At 36.7% G+C, this 13,347-nt stretch overlaps 1 protein-coding gene across 1 annotated transcript; it reads right to left on the reverse strand.

Annotated features, from left to right (window-relative positions):
- Positions 1-5,642: 5,642 nt before the first annotated feature.
- Positions 5,643-8,448, reverse strand: LOC107740919 (N-arachidonyl glycine receptor-like). The gene is made up of 2 exons (XM_016553468.1): positions 8,346-8,448; positions 5,643-7,192 (listed from the first exon to the last, which is right to left on the reverse strand). Exon 2 carries the CDS (start codon positions 7,180-7,182, stop codon positions 6,193-6,195), a length of 990 nt encoding a protein of 329 aa, XP_016408954.1. The 5' UTR covers positions 7,183-7,192; positions 8,346-8,448; the 3' UTR covers positions 5,643-6,192.
- Between the last annotated feature and the right edge of the window lie 4,899 nt (positions 8,449-13,347).

Consider the following 13,347-nt stretch of genomic DNA (forward strand, 5'->3'; position numbering starts at 1 on the left):
TTTGGAATTACAACTTTCATGTCTCTTATCCCTGTTGTAATTCCGCCTCGCGTGTGATACGATGGATCATGGGGAAGTTTAAGTGAGACTGAATTAAATATTTAACCGATCCGACACGAGGCCTGTCTGCTCCACAGCGCTACAGTTAAACCAGGGTGCCGTGCTTGTGCGTGCAACACTCGATCCCCGCTGAATGCTGTCAGGAACATGCTACTTTACAGACTTAAAATAAATCTTGTCCTAATCTATTGAAAAACCTGACAAGTGGAGCCCAAGGTTTCAATGCACTTAGCTGAGTAGTGTAGAAAAAGGACTGTACATTATTTATGCCCTCTAATGGTGCTGCTATTCTCTGCGTGTGAATCAGGGAATGGGCTCGTCCGCTAAAGGTGCCGCCGCTGTAATCAAAGCCATATGTTTTCCTCACCTCTCCTCCTCTAACTGATGGGTCAATGGACCTGTCTTTGCATCAAGCGCATTCTTTCAGGGAGATCACGCCTTATAGATATAGATTAAAGAGTGCAAGGTCTTTCTCCCCACTTCTGACCAGATAAGATCTTAATGCATAAGCCAGTGAGGGTAAATACAGGCACCACTGGGAACCGCAAGAGGCGTTTTCTGAGATTTCTGTGGCTGTAGAGATAATGAAGGGCACCATCCAATCGTTTTCAAACACCATTATCCACCTTAGTTTATTAGGCCAATATGCCACTTTTGGCATGGTTTTGGAGAAGATTTTTCTCAGCTTGGGGTTGCCTGGAATTTCCAAACCAGATTCTTGAAAGCTTTACCAGATGGTGCAAAATGGAGATGATCCTGCATAAGTGCTTATGAGACTACTCTGCAATGGCAAATCTTTATTTTTGTTGACATTGTGCATGAAAGGAAGTATGGTTGTTTTGAAAGTTAGTGGTACAATGGGACTAACAATGGGTTTATGATGATTTGTTTTCATTATTATAGAATATTAATTGACAGATTTTAGGAAAATGGTAAAGAAAAATTAAAGGGGTCGTATGACGATGATAAAAATAACATTATTTTGTGTATTTGGTGTAATGCAATGTGTTTATGCAGTTTAAGGTTAAAAAAACACATTATTTTCCACATACCATACATTATTGTTGCTCCTCTTTGCCCCGCCTTTCTGAAAAGCGTAGATTTTTACAAAGCTCATCATTCTGAAAACCTCTGACTGGACAGCTGTCCTGTGTGTTGTGATTGGCCAAATACCTCAAGCACGTGACGGAAATGTTACGCCCCTTACTATATTTGGAAACCCACAGCTTTTATAAAGAATATCTCTTTGGGTTTGAGACTTTAGTCTTTGCAACTTTACAGATCTTATATATGCACAATCAGCTTACAACACTCCAAAGACAAAGGAAAACCTCATCATATGACCCCTTTAAAAATTATATGAAAAAGGCAATTAGATACCTCAAAGTAGGTGAGGTATTGTGTCCAAATACTTTTGATATAGCAATACACTTTTGAGTAACATTTAAGCTGAATAATCAAATGAAAATTTATTTTCTATATACACGCTATTCAACTTATGGTTAACGATTCAGCCATACATGTTTCATATGTTTTTTACATTTTTTTTTATTTTATGGATGGATGGATGGATGGATAAATTGATTGACCTGGTGAAATGACTTCTCACTGGTGGCATTTGAGGTCCAGTCATTCTGTTCCTGTAAACCCCACCCCTTTCTTACAGACAACTGCAAGCTTACACATCTGCCTCCAAGTCCCCACCATACATTTTTTTTCTTTTTGATAATGTGTTTCATGGATGTACATCACAATACGAAAGGAAAGATCTGTCGCAGACTTTAGGTATTTTGTTTTTACATTTTGTACTTCAGTCTTTAGGCCGCACAGTAGTACTTCTATCATTATGAACTTCTGTGCAAACAAATCTAAGACGTCTGATGAAATGGTGTCTATTTTTTTAAGCTATATTTATGGGCTTTATGCCTTTATTAGGACAGGACAGTAGAGGGTAGACAGGAATGCATTTGATGGAGAGAGGGGGGCAGGATCAGCAAAGAACTTTGAGACGGGAATCAAACCCGGGTTGCCGTGAGCACAGTTGCGCTATATGTCGGTGAACTAATCACGAGGCTATCGGCTAAATTATGTCTATTTTTAAATCTTTAAGAGCTCAGTGGTGATATTTTTAACATGGATGTTGTCTGAGATGTCTAGTAGTACATATATAGAGTTCAAACACACATCCTAAGACATGCTCACTGTAAAGCCATTCACATGAATCACATTCCCCTCGAGTGGACTGAGGAAGCCAGTCAGACACTACCGGTTCTAGTCATGTTTTTTATATGATTTGTGAATTTGGCTCTGGTACAAGTGCTCGCGAACACTAGAATCCCATTATAATTCCCATATCACAATATAAAACTGCAACAGCTGAGGCATAAAAACAACACCGTACCAACTCCATTGAAGTCACAGGAGATGCTGCAGAGCAATATCGCACCAAACAGATACCGCGGGCCCACTCTGATCATCACTTGATAGTGTGCTGACAAGCAAACTCTATTAAGCTGTCTTCAAATATGCAAAATGATATGATTTTACAATGATTACATATTCACTTCCCAGCTGGCTGGCTCCGTGCAGCTCCATTTGTCATTGACTATTGTGTCCAATTATATGATTAGCTCCAAACACTCCGCCACTTGGAGAGCTCTCGTGTGTTCCAGTGCACTGACTGATTCACAAACAAAGTCATTACAACATGTATTCACACATATCAAATAACAAACAGATGGCCATTGTGTGCCGGCTGATTTGTTTGCAGCATGAGCTGAAGAAAAAAGGTAGTTTTTTTGCTGGGGTTTGTTTAAGCAGCGACTGTTTTATTCCCAGAGAGAGACATCTGGCTGCCGAGGCGGCTAAATCAACTCAAATGAAAGACAATCTTGTTTCCATTAATTTTTCCTGTGGCAAAAGCACTTGTTATGAAGATTCTAAATTACTGAGAAAGCTTCCAGATAATTCATCATATGGGCCGGACAGAAGACTGCAGTTGCTCACAGAGTGTCTGTCTCCATTAACTTGCTGTGATGTGTATCAGGTGGGGTGTGTGTGTGTGTGTACGTGTGTGTGTGTGTATGTGTGTTAACATTTACATTGCAAAACTTACAGTAGTGTAATTATGTAGTTTTGGGCAAATTCTCCTAAACATGTTAAACTGAAACCTCATTTTGCTGAATGTATATAGTGGTGCCAAAAAGATTTTGGACATTTAAGTCACATTAAAAAGTCATAATTTTTATTGCATTAAATGCAAAATATCAAACCAGGTGGCATCTGCGAAGAAATTATGTTACAGCTTTCCACTGAACTCATTTGTAGAACTAACTGGTCTCAAGGGGATTTTTATGTATGATGTTAGTTCCCTTCAAGTTCACACAGGTGTCCTAGTAGCTAGTAGAACAACCACAGGTGTAGTTATTCATATTAAAAACTGTTCGAAACAGAAGTTGTGTCTGAATTTACTTCAGTAGTGTGACACTGCCAAGTGAAATGGAATAATGATAGGGGAAAAAATAGACAGCGGGCTAGATTTTAGAAGGAAGGTCACTGTAAATTTTCTATTAAATATTGCAACAACATTTTTTTCCTGTGGAAAAAGACTAGTAATGTGCACTAACAAAGTAAATGTATCATTTTTGATTGCATGTGGACTTTAACATGCCGTATGAACATGTTCCACTAAGCTTGACGGTTTCCCAAACACACCTACTGCTCCTCCATCTGCAGCTGATTGAGTCAAAAGTTGCCTTGTAAGACTTAAGAAAGCAGAGCAATGTTTTAAAAGCACCACAGTGTTTACAGTCTTCAGGAGGAGTAACTGCTTGTTTCTGAATATTAAACTTGGATTGAAGACAGTATTGAAGAAAAGTACATATCAATTTTAATTAAGCTTAATCAAGTAAAGTGCAGCGTATACATTAAGTGTATGGGTATTTGATGCATAACAGATTGATAGTTTTTTACAGCATCATTTTTTAAGTTTAAAATTGATATGAATGTGTAAGATCTTATAACCAGTCACCATCATTTTTTTTTTTTTTTTGCTTCAGTTTTTCATGTAAATTATCCTGCAATTTGGCATTTTAAAAAATTACAAATATTACATACAGTGTCTCAGTAATTATTAGGTCACAAAACCTGCAAAACATGAAGAGTAATTATAACAGAATGAGAAAAGAAACACTTAGATCGGATATATAGCCACAGGATGTGTCAGCTTCCCAAAGAAGAAATCAGTCCATCTGTCAGCAGTCACATATTTTATGGAAAGTTAAAGAAAACATAGAGAAATTTTTAATTGAAAAGTTCATTTAAAACTATAAGCAGATATAATGCTACTTTCAAGTCATTTGTTAAGATTACACGACACCACCTGATGGTGATATTGAGATAAAGCACTGTGAGAATAGCATAAATGTGCCCTGGTCAGTAGCGCCACCTGCTGGCGTTTTATGTACTACAGGTCAAGTGTACTGTCATGTGTTGTACCAAAATCCTGCTTCAGTTCGGTGTTAATTGTGACCAGCTTGTATTAAAAAAATTGGTGCAGAATATGTGTGTGTGTGTGTGTGTGTGTGTGTGATGATGATGACAATGATTCGTTACAGATGATACTCAACTATATATCTCAACAAGACCAGATGAAACTTCTAAATTATCTAAGCTAACAGAATGTGTTAAAAATTTAAAAGATTGGATGACTTTTTTTCTTTTTCATTAAATACCAAAATGATTAGAGATAAAGTGCTCTTACGTAATTGAATTACCTTTTCACTTTTTGGGAAATTGAATGTGCATTACATCCCACATTGAAAGGTAGTATCTCGTTTTACACTTCTAAAAGGACCAAATATACATATGCACTCCTTTTGAACTAACCTCTTCAAAGACATTCGCTGTTTCTGAAGATCATACTTCGTATGACAAAAAAGCATGCTTAGCAAAAGACTAACATGTTCTGCACAGATTGTGCAAAGACCGCAAAGAAAGTTTTGCCATGCAAACTACTTCAAAGACCTTGCTGTGATTATGTAACAACACACTGTAAACCCGAAAAAAAAGTTGAGGTAATTTTTTTAATGAATTTTTAAGTTAATAAATTCAAAGTTTAATTAAGATAAAATATTTGAGTAAGCCAACTATTAAAAACTATTTAAAATAAAAAAAAATCGGTTAATCTCAATTTAAATATGTTTAGTAGTGGAAGCTTAATTTGCTATAACTAGCTAATTCAGTAAATGCTAACTTGTTCATTGGTAAAGCAATGCTTTAATTAGTATATTGCTGAATGAGGCAGTAAAGAACATTCATAAACCAAACTCATGCTTCACTCGTTGCCATGACGGTATTAGCATAGCAAAACACTGAACTTAAATCTCCCATAACATAATTTTACCCTCCATTTTCAGTTCATTAAAGAAACAAGTTAATTAAATTCAAAACAATGAAACAATTCAGATTGCTTAATATATTATGTCGTTTCATGAACTCAAAAGAAAAAGAAAGTTTGAAATACTCATGCAATTGAATAAAAATTAATTTGTTTAAATTCAAGTTTAATTCAAGTTTGCTCTACTCAAACACCAATTTATTATTTTGAGCACTCGGGTTTACAGTGCATCCCCATTCTGGCCTAATTGTTTTATATGTATACAAGAAAACTATTAAACATTTGATAAATATTTCACTATATGTGGCTCTAACTCTAGCATCCCAATTTATAACTTGAATTTTACTCGATTTTAAAAACTCTCAATTTTTAAAACGGCACACGCACTTGCAGCATGAAACACATCCACTGGGGAAAAAAAGAGTTTGTTATAGGGTGTGTTCACACATAAAGTTATTGTGCCATCTGTGGTAATGCATATCTGGCAGCAAAACTGATAAAAGTTTAACTTTATGCAAATGAGCAGTGATGCAATGCAGCAGCCATTGAAGACACTGGAGCACATGTGACCAGTCTCGTGAGTTGACTGCATATTAACTGCAGACCTGCTGTTACTGTGAGCAGTTTCACTATTTAGTATAATCATTCATTTTGATCTGCAGTTCTGTAATTTAATTTCAAACACTGACATGTTTACATTCAGTTTACATTGCTACCATCAGCTGTATTATTCCTCAGATCATGGCACTGGTCAGGTTGCTGAGCGAGCGAATGCTGTTGGTGTGAAGGCTCTTCCTGCGAACGCTCCTCAGGTAGTTTCTGTACAAGATCACGCTGATCACACGGTCCTGAAACTGCTTCGACACAATGTAGAAGAGTATGATGTCCAGCACTGTGCTGGCGTTCATCAGGAAGGTGGTGAAGGCCCCCCAGGTGTTGTAACCCCTCTCACTGCTGGCCAGCAGCATGGAAACAAAACAGATGTGGAAAGGCACAAAGCACACCAGCACCTGAACGATCAGTGTGATGATGATCCGGATGGACTTCTGCTTGACTTTGGGCTTCAGTTTGGACGTGCGGCCGTGGATGAGGTTGTCCACGATGATTATGTAACAGCCCACCATGATGCACACCGGCACCAGGAAGAAGAAGACGATGCGTGCGAAGTGGACGGGATTGTCGCGGCGCAAGTAAATAATGTCGTGCATCTTGATGCAAGTGGTATAGTTTGTGTTGCGGTCAGGGTCTTCCTCCAGGAGAACAAGCGGAGCTGTGCTGCCCAGGGTCATGATCCAGACTCCCGCACAGGACAGCAGGGCTTTACGGACACTTTTCAGTTCTCGGGTGTGTCGCGGCTGCACTATGGCCACGTAGCGATCTGTGCTAATGAGGGCGAAGAGCCACAAGGCCAGGCAGGGATAGAGCACCGTTATTGCGGCGTTGATCCTGCAGAACACGTCTCCAAAGGGCCAGTAGTCTTGACTGTAGTAGACCATTCGAAAAGGCAGCAGTAAGATAAATACCAAGTCCACTAAAGCAACATTGATCATGTAAACAGTGATGGAGTTCCGTCTTTTAGTGGTCAAGGCAAAGACCCAGAGTGCGGTCAGGTTGACCACTGTGCCTATGATGAAAATAATCCCATAAAACACTAGGCTAACAGTCCGGTATACTTGGGCGGCGTGGCTTTCCATGATGACTGGCGAAGATGTGTTATGATCCATGATGGTTTGCCTGATTTGACCATAAAAAAGAAACCAATGTAAAACAGTAGTTTTTTTAAAACTGTTTCAGAGTTGAAAAAAAAGGTAATAGACCTTCGTCAGGGTAGCACTATGTTTAATTTTTGACAAGAATGAAAATGAGTCTGTGAGGGATAGAAGTACAGCTTGTTCAATGGATTGTACCAATTGTTCAGTTGATGAAACATCCTTCTAAAGTAGACAAAATACCATAAACAGTTTTGAAAGTTTATACATTGCATGCCATTGTAAAGACTGTAAGTCTAAAATTCAATATGGCCTCTACACTGAGTAAGGCCTATTCAAACTTATCTTACAGTTGTAACTTTATTTCTGGTAACTCTGTAGTATTTTCTTGTAGTTTCTTGTAACTGTGACCTTGTGTATTGCAAATGTGATTTTATATCTCACTATGTGACTTTATATCTTATTTTAAACTCACAATGTGTTTTACTCAATTTTTTAAATATTTTTTTACTTACACTAAATAGTATAGTAGAAAACATATACAAGACTTCTTTACATTTAGGGAGATGTTTTAAAGGAATAGTTCATACAAGTACAAAAATATTTGTAATTTCAAACCTGTATGCCTTTCTTTTGTCAGTGTAGAACAAAAAGTATTTTTGCAAACAACATGAAGTGAGTACATGATGACAGAATTGTCATTTTGGGTGAACCATCCTTGTAAGACATGCCACTTTTTCTTTTCATTCGAATTTGAGGGTTAGAAAAAAATGTTAAGACATCAGGTTTTAAAAAAGAGAATTGAAAGACAATCCTTCTTAAATATAAGTGTTAAGGTACAAAAAAGAAAAAACTGTAACAAAATGTTTAATATCAGTCGGTATACCAATTCATCAGATTAAGGAAGAATACTACTTTTACTACAGAAATCTGTGCAGCATTAATTTATATTCACCAACAGTCATCCTGTACCTTAAATGATCAATCTACAAAAGTTTTTGAATATATACCGCTGTGCTGATGAATGTTCTACTTAACTATTCAGCTTTATATAGAAACCACATTTGACCTACAACATAGACTTCTGATATGACTGGCTGTTTGTAACTCCGATTGGTTTTCAATGGCCAAATTTTGTTCTACAAGAATACAAAGTAAAACAATTTAAAGGTACCAACCTCAGAGATCCATGTTGCTGGCATCGTAACTGTTCTGAGGGCTGTACGGTTGAAGACTATAATGTGCCCTCGCAGCCGAGCTTCGATCTAACAGAGGAAGTCATGAAGCCCGTGTCTTTATTTAGATTAGAATTTTTCTTTTGGTTTCTGTGAAGCCCCTTCACTTCCTGTAATGCATGTACTGGTGGAGAATATATCTCAATAGCAAACACTATGTCATATGCAGTTTGAGAACAGTGGAGAAGTAAAGATGTGACAGGTTTGGGTGCTGGTTATTGATTGGGAAAATAGGGTTTGTCACACAGCATTAGCTCTCTTGGGAGCAGCACACAGCAGGTGGCAACAGAAGGCATCTGGTGTTGAAGAGTTTTAATTAAACACAGGATGCTGAGGTTGGTGGTGTATAAACAGGAAATGAGATCTTTGTAATGTAGGTTTGAGACAGCATCTCATCTTAAAATCACAGGACGAAAAGAAAAAGCTCTAGACCTGACCAGGCAGAACATTTTTAGACAAACTCCCTTTTTCAAACTACTTTGGCTGAGGTCAACTGACATGTGTCATCTGAAATCTTGTGTCACCATTTGCTTACATTTATGTAATTTCAAACCTGGTTCTGTCTCTGAGGAACACAGAAGAACATGTTTTGTCAAAAATGTATTTTTGTTTCTCCAAAAATATTTTTGTGAGTAAATGTTGACACTTTTATTTTTTGGGGTGGGGGGTGAACTATCCCATTAATTACTGTTGTTGTTGTTGTTCTGTGACTAACCTGTGGTAACAAAACCCACATGAGTGGAGTGTTCCAGCAGCTACGCTACAGCCGGAAGTTTAATATTCTAATGTGTGAAAGAACGTACTTTAAAAACATCAACACTAAAACACTGTAACATGTGTAGTACATTCATATTCTCCATCATTGTGTTCCACTGTGAACTGTTACCTCTAATATTCATGCCAATGTGACATGACACCTACACTGTACATCGACTGATTCATTCACCCTCGTCTAAAACACTGTCTGACATTTCCTCTGCTCAACAATCGCCTACATCAGGAAGTCACTATAGTTTTAACTTGCCCATATGTGGATTACTGACACACAAACATCGTTCTGTTAACTGATCTGTAGTAGAAACCTGGGGATTTTTGTTTTTGGTCGAGATTCTTGTGAAAGTAAAGAGAAATGAACTATAAAATGAGGAACGTCTGCATGGTCTCTGAGTGCACGTAGACATTTTTTTCAGTTCCTCCATATTAAAAAAAGAGGAAGGAAGGAAAGTCCTATAAACAACCATAACGTAAATAATATACACTTTTTTCCAATTACATACACTCTTAAAAATAAAGGCGCTTAAAAGGTTCTTCACAGCGAATACCATACACTCTTAAAAATAAAGGTGCTTCAAAAGGTTCTTCAAGCGATGCCATAGAAGAACCATTTTTGCTTCCACAAAGAACCATTCAATCAAAGGTTCTTTAAAGAACCATCTCTTTCTTGCCTTTTTTATAATCTAAAGAGCCTTCTTTCGCCACAAAGAACCTTTTGTGAAACAGAAAGGTTCTTAATATGTTAAAGGTTCTTTATGGAACCATTTAGACAAAAAGGTTCTTCTATGGCATCGTGAAGCACCTTTATTTTTAAGAGTGTAGAAGAACCATTTTTAGTTCCACAAAGAACCATTCAGTCAAAGGTTCTTTAAAGAACCATGTCTTTCTGACCTTTTTATAATCTGAAGAACATTCTTTCGCCACAGAGAACCTTTTGTGAAACAGAAAGGTTCTTCAGATGTTAAAGGTTCTTTATGGAACCATTTAGACAAAAAGGTTCTTCTATGGCATCGTGAAGCACCTTTATTTTTAAGAGTGTAGCCTGTGCATCAATAGGCACAATTTTGAGAATCTTGAAGGAATGTAGTGGATGTATTAGATGGGTATAAGCAATCTGGCTTATGTTTTCTGGCAAAAATTTTAGCCATTTAGCCATTAAATATTGCAAATATTTGAATATTTTATATGAAGTTATGAAGCACTCTCTCCATTGTAAATATACTCGTATCACTTAGAGCTTGGGCAATTCAAATGAATGTATACAATCTGGGCAATGCAAATAAGACTCCCAACATGCCTTATAAGCCGGTCACTTTTCCTCCAAAAGATAATGAATGAGTCAGTGTTTTTTTATATATATTAATGATTTCATTACCAATTCCATACATAGCATTATAGATTCTAGAGAAGTGAATATTATAGTTCTAGAGAAGGGACACCTGAATAATGACTTAATCTCATTGTTTGTGTAGACTTATATGGAAATATGAGATGGAGGCAATAGAGACTTGAGAATCTAAAACTGAGACACTGTGATCTGAGCTGTCATACATAACATTTAATACATAATATGGTGTTATTTTTTATGGGTTTGTATGTTCCTGTAATACTAGGAGATAAAGGTAGATGGGTAAACAGGTCATATTAATACAGTCATTATTAAACAGTGCCGCAATGTAAATTACATAATATAAAACATAGTTTGTCTGGATACTGTACTGAATATAACTTCCTAAAATGATAATAATAAAACTGTAAGTTTTTTTCAAACGAAATATGGTATTACCATGACATTCTATGAATGTTTAATATGATTATGTGTATCTTATTATCCTAACCACAAGCTAGCTGAAGCAAAATAAAAAACAAAATAAAATATAATAAAAAAAAGAGAAAGAGAAATGTTTATTTCACCATATGTACTGTAGTGTTGGCTATATAATGTGAAAGGTACTATATCATTTAAAGTTCACACATCAACAAGCAGCATTGTAGGATTTTTTAATTAGGCACCAAAACGTCTGAAATTAAAATGCTACTGTTGTTTGTTTGTTTGTCAGGCAGTGCTTGCAGTGAAGAGTCAGTTGTTGTCAGACTTTTTTACTGTGCCAGACAGTGAATCTCTAGGCCTAAAGTGTAGAAGATTTTTCTATCAATGAAGGTTCAGACTGTGTCCCTTTTCCTGTAAAAAGGATCATTTCAAGGAGGTTTGAAGCAACACAGCAACTTCCATCCATTTTTGCAAAGTTTAGCTAACCACAACTCCCCCTGCATCTGCTGTTCTGCTTCTCTGGGGTCTTGGTCAAGTTGCCTCGTATTGGTCTTGAACTTTTTCCTGTTTTTGTCTGTGGTGTCACTGAAACATTATTTCACTTCCCTTTAGAAGATGAACTATTTGGCCAGTTGTCATACTAATTATTTTGATGCAATTCAGAAACTATTTTCAGTCAACTAACCAGTCACAATGAGTTTGCAGCAAACCTTTTACATACATTTAAGTGCCTTCCTGAAGACCAGAAAAGTAAGAATTTTAATTCAATTTATGATAATAAGCAAATTAATCTCCCAACCTCTCTAAGATATATTAGCACTCTGGTTTTTCATCATGAACTGATGGAGCACTTTAATATAATATGATATGATATATGATATGATATATCAATATAAGCATGCACAAAGTTTCCCATGTAAAAGGAAAGAAGTGACATCTGTTGTCTTATTCATAATGTTTACTTTCGGCTTTGTGGCTCCCTCTTCTGGCTATTTGTTGTCATTGCACTGAATTCAAAATTTACCTGGCTTTAAGATCTTGGTCAAGACTAAAATAAAATTTTGAACCAGTCAATGTGAATGGACAGATTTTTCTTTTCTTTCTTTCTTTCTTTTTTTTGAGCATTCAAATCTGCTGAAAAAAAAATTTTTTTTAAAGACTGGTCATAACTTTTTTAAGTCGGGTATATAAAAATGTAGATTCAGTTGAATCTAAAAAATAAGACTTATTACCAGTTGGCTAACTAGTTGGTCAGATTCTCAGGTTGCGAGTCTAGGACCCGCAAACCAACTTATGCTGTTTTTCCGGAAGGGTAGTGTAGCGAATCAGCTCATTCATGGGGAAATATGAATAATTAATCGTAACTAGTTATAATTAATTATAAATATTTAGATCCGCTGTAGATATTTACTTGACCTCTCAGGGTCAACTGTCTGTCAATTCTAAGAACGTTAATTTCCTGGTTAAGGGAAATTACTTTCTTACTGTACAATTCTACACAGAGCTTGTAGCATAAATCTGCATGATTAAGGGACTCCAGTTATGAGCAAACAATGAACAACATCAAGTGCGATACAAGTAAGGCTTTATTAACTACATAAACACTTAAACTAGTCTAACATACTACATAAACACTTAAACTGGTCTAACATACAAATACACACTTAAACTGGTCTAACATACACATAAACACACACACACACACACACATACAGTTGGTATAGGAAAGGGTTAAAGCTTAACCAGTAAAGAGGAAATAAGGAATGAAGTTATGGAACCATTTGCATATTCAGCAGATCTACACCTGAGGGAAACATCAGATTCTTAGTTCAAACACACCTTTGTAAAAAGGTGCAAATGATACCTAATGTATCAATTAATAAGACTAAGTTTGAATACTTGCACGTCTCGTCTGTCTGAAAGAAAGGCTTGATGCAGTCCAAAGGTTCAAGTTGATCTTTGCTGAAGTTGGTTGATGAAAAAGAACCAGTTTGAGTCAGAGAATCTTGGTGAATGGAAAAGTCAAGGCCGAAGCCTGGCACGTACTTAAGGATGTCCTGGAGCATTGTAGCTCACATCTTCTCAGAACCTAACAGAACCATCGACTCTGGGCGGGTCACATGGTGTGATGCCTTTAAGGTCGGAGAAGATCCACGCCTCTCAAGATGGGCTTGTCCAATGAGAAAGGCCGGAATCCCAAGCGGGAGGTTGCAATTACTGGAGGGTTTTACGACCCTTTGTCTCTAAGCATGGTAATTTGCAAATGGAACTTGAATCGAAATTACTAAAGATTCTCAGGACACTAATATATTGCCTATGTACCAACATATAATATACACGCTCGTTTAGATCATCAGAAGGCGAATTCATAGATACTAAACAAGGTAGGATTACATATAG

This window comes from Sinocyclocheilus rhinocerous, unplaced genomic scaffold (assembly GCF_001515625.1).
Source record: "Sinocyclocheilus rhinocerous isolate Xijiao unplaced genomic scaffold, SAMN03320098_v1.1 scaffold165, whole genome shotgun sequence".
In the NCBI taxonomy this organism is placed as follows: Eukaryota; Metazoa; Chordata; class Actinopteri; order Cypriniformes; family Cyprinidae; genus Sinocyclocheilus; species Sinocyclocheilus rhinocerous.

Excerpts from the sequence above, each read along its gene's own strand:
- LOC107740919 (XM_016553468.1), bottom strand. The coding sequence starts at position 7,182 with ATGGATCATAACACATCTTCGCCAGTCATCATGGAAAGCCACGCCGCC.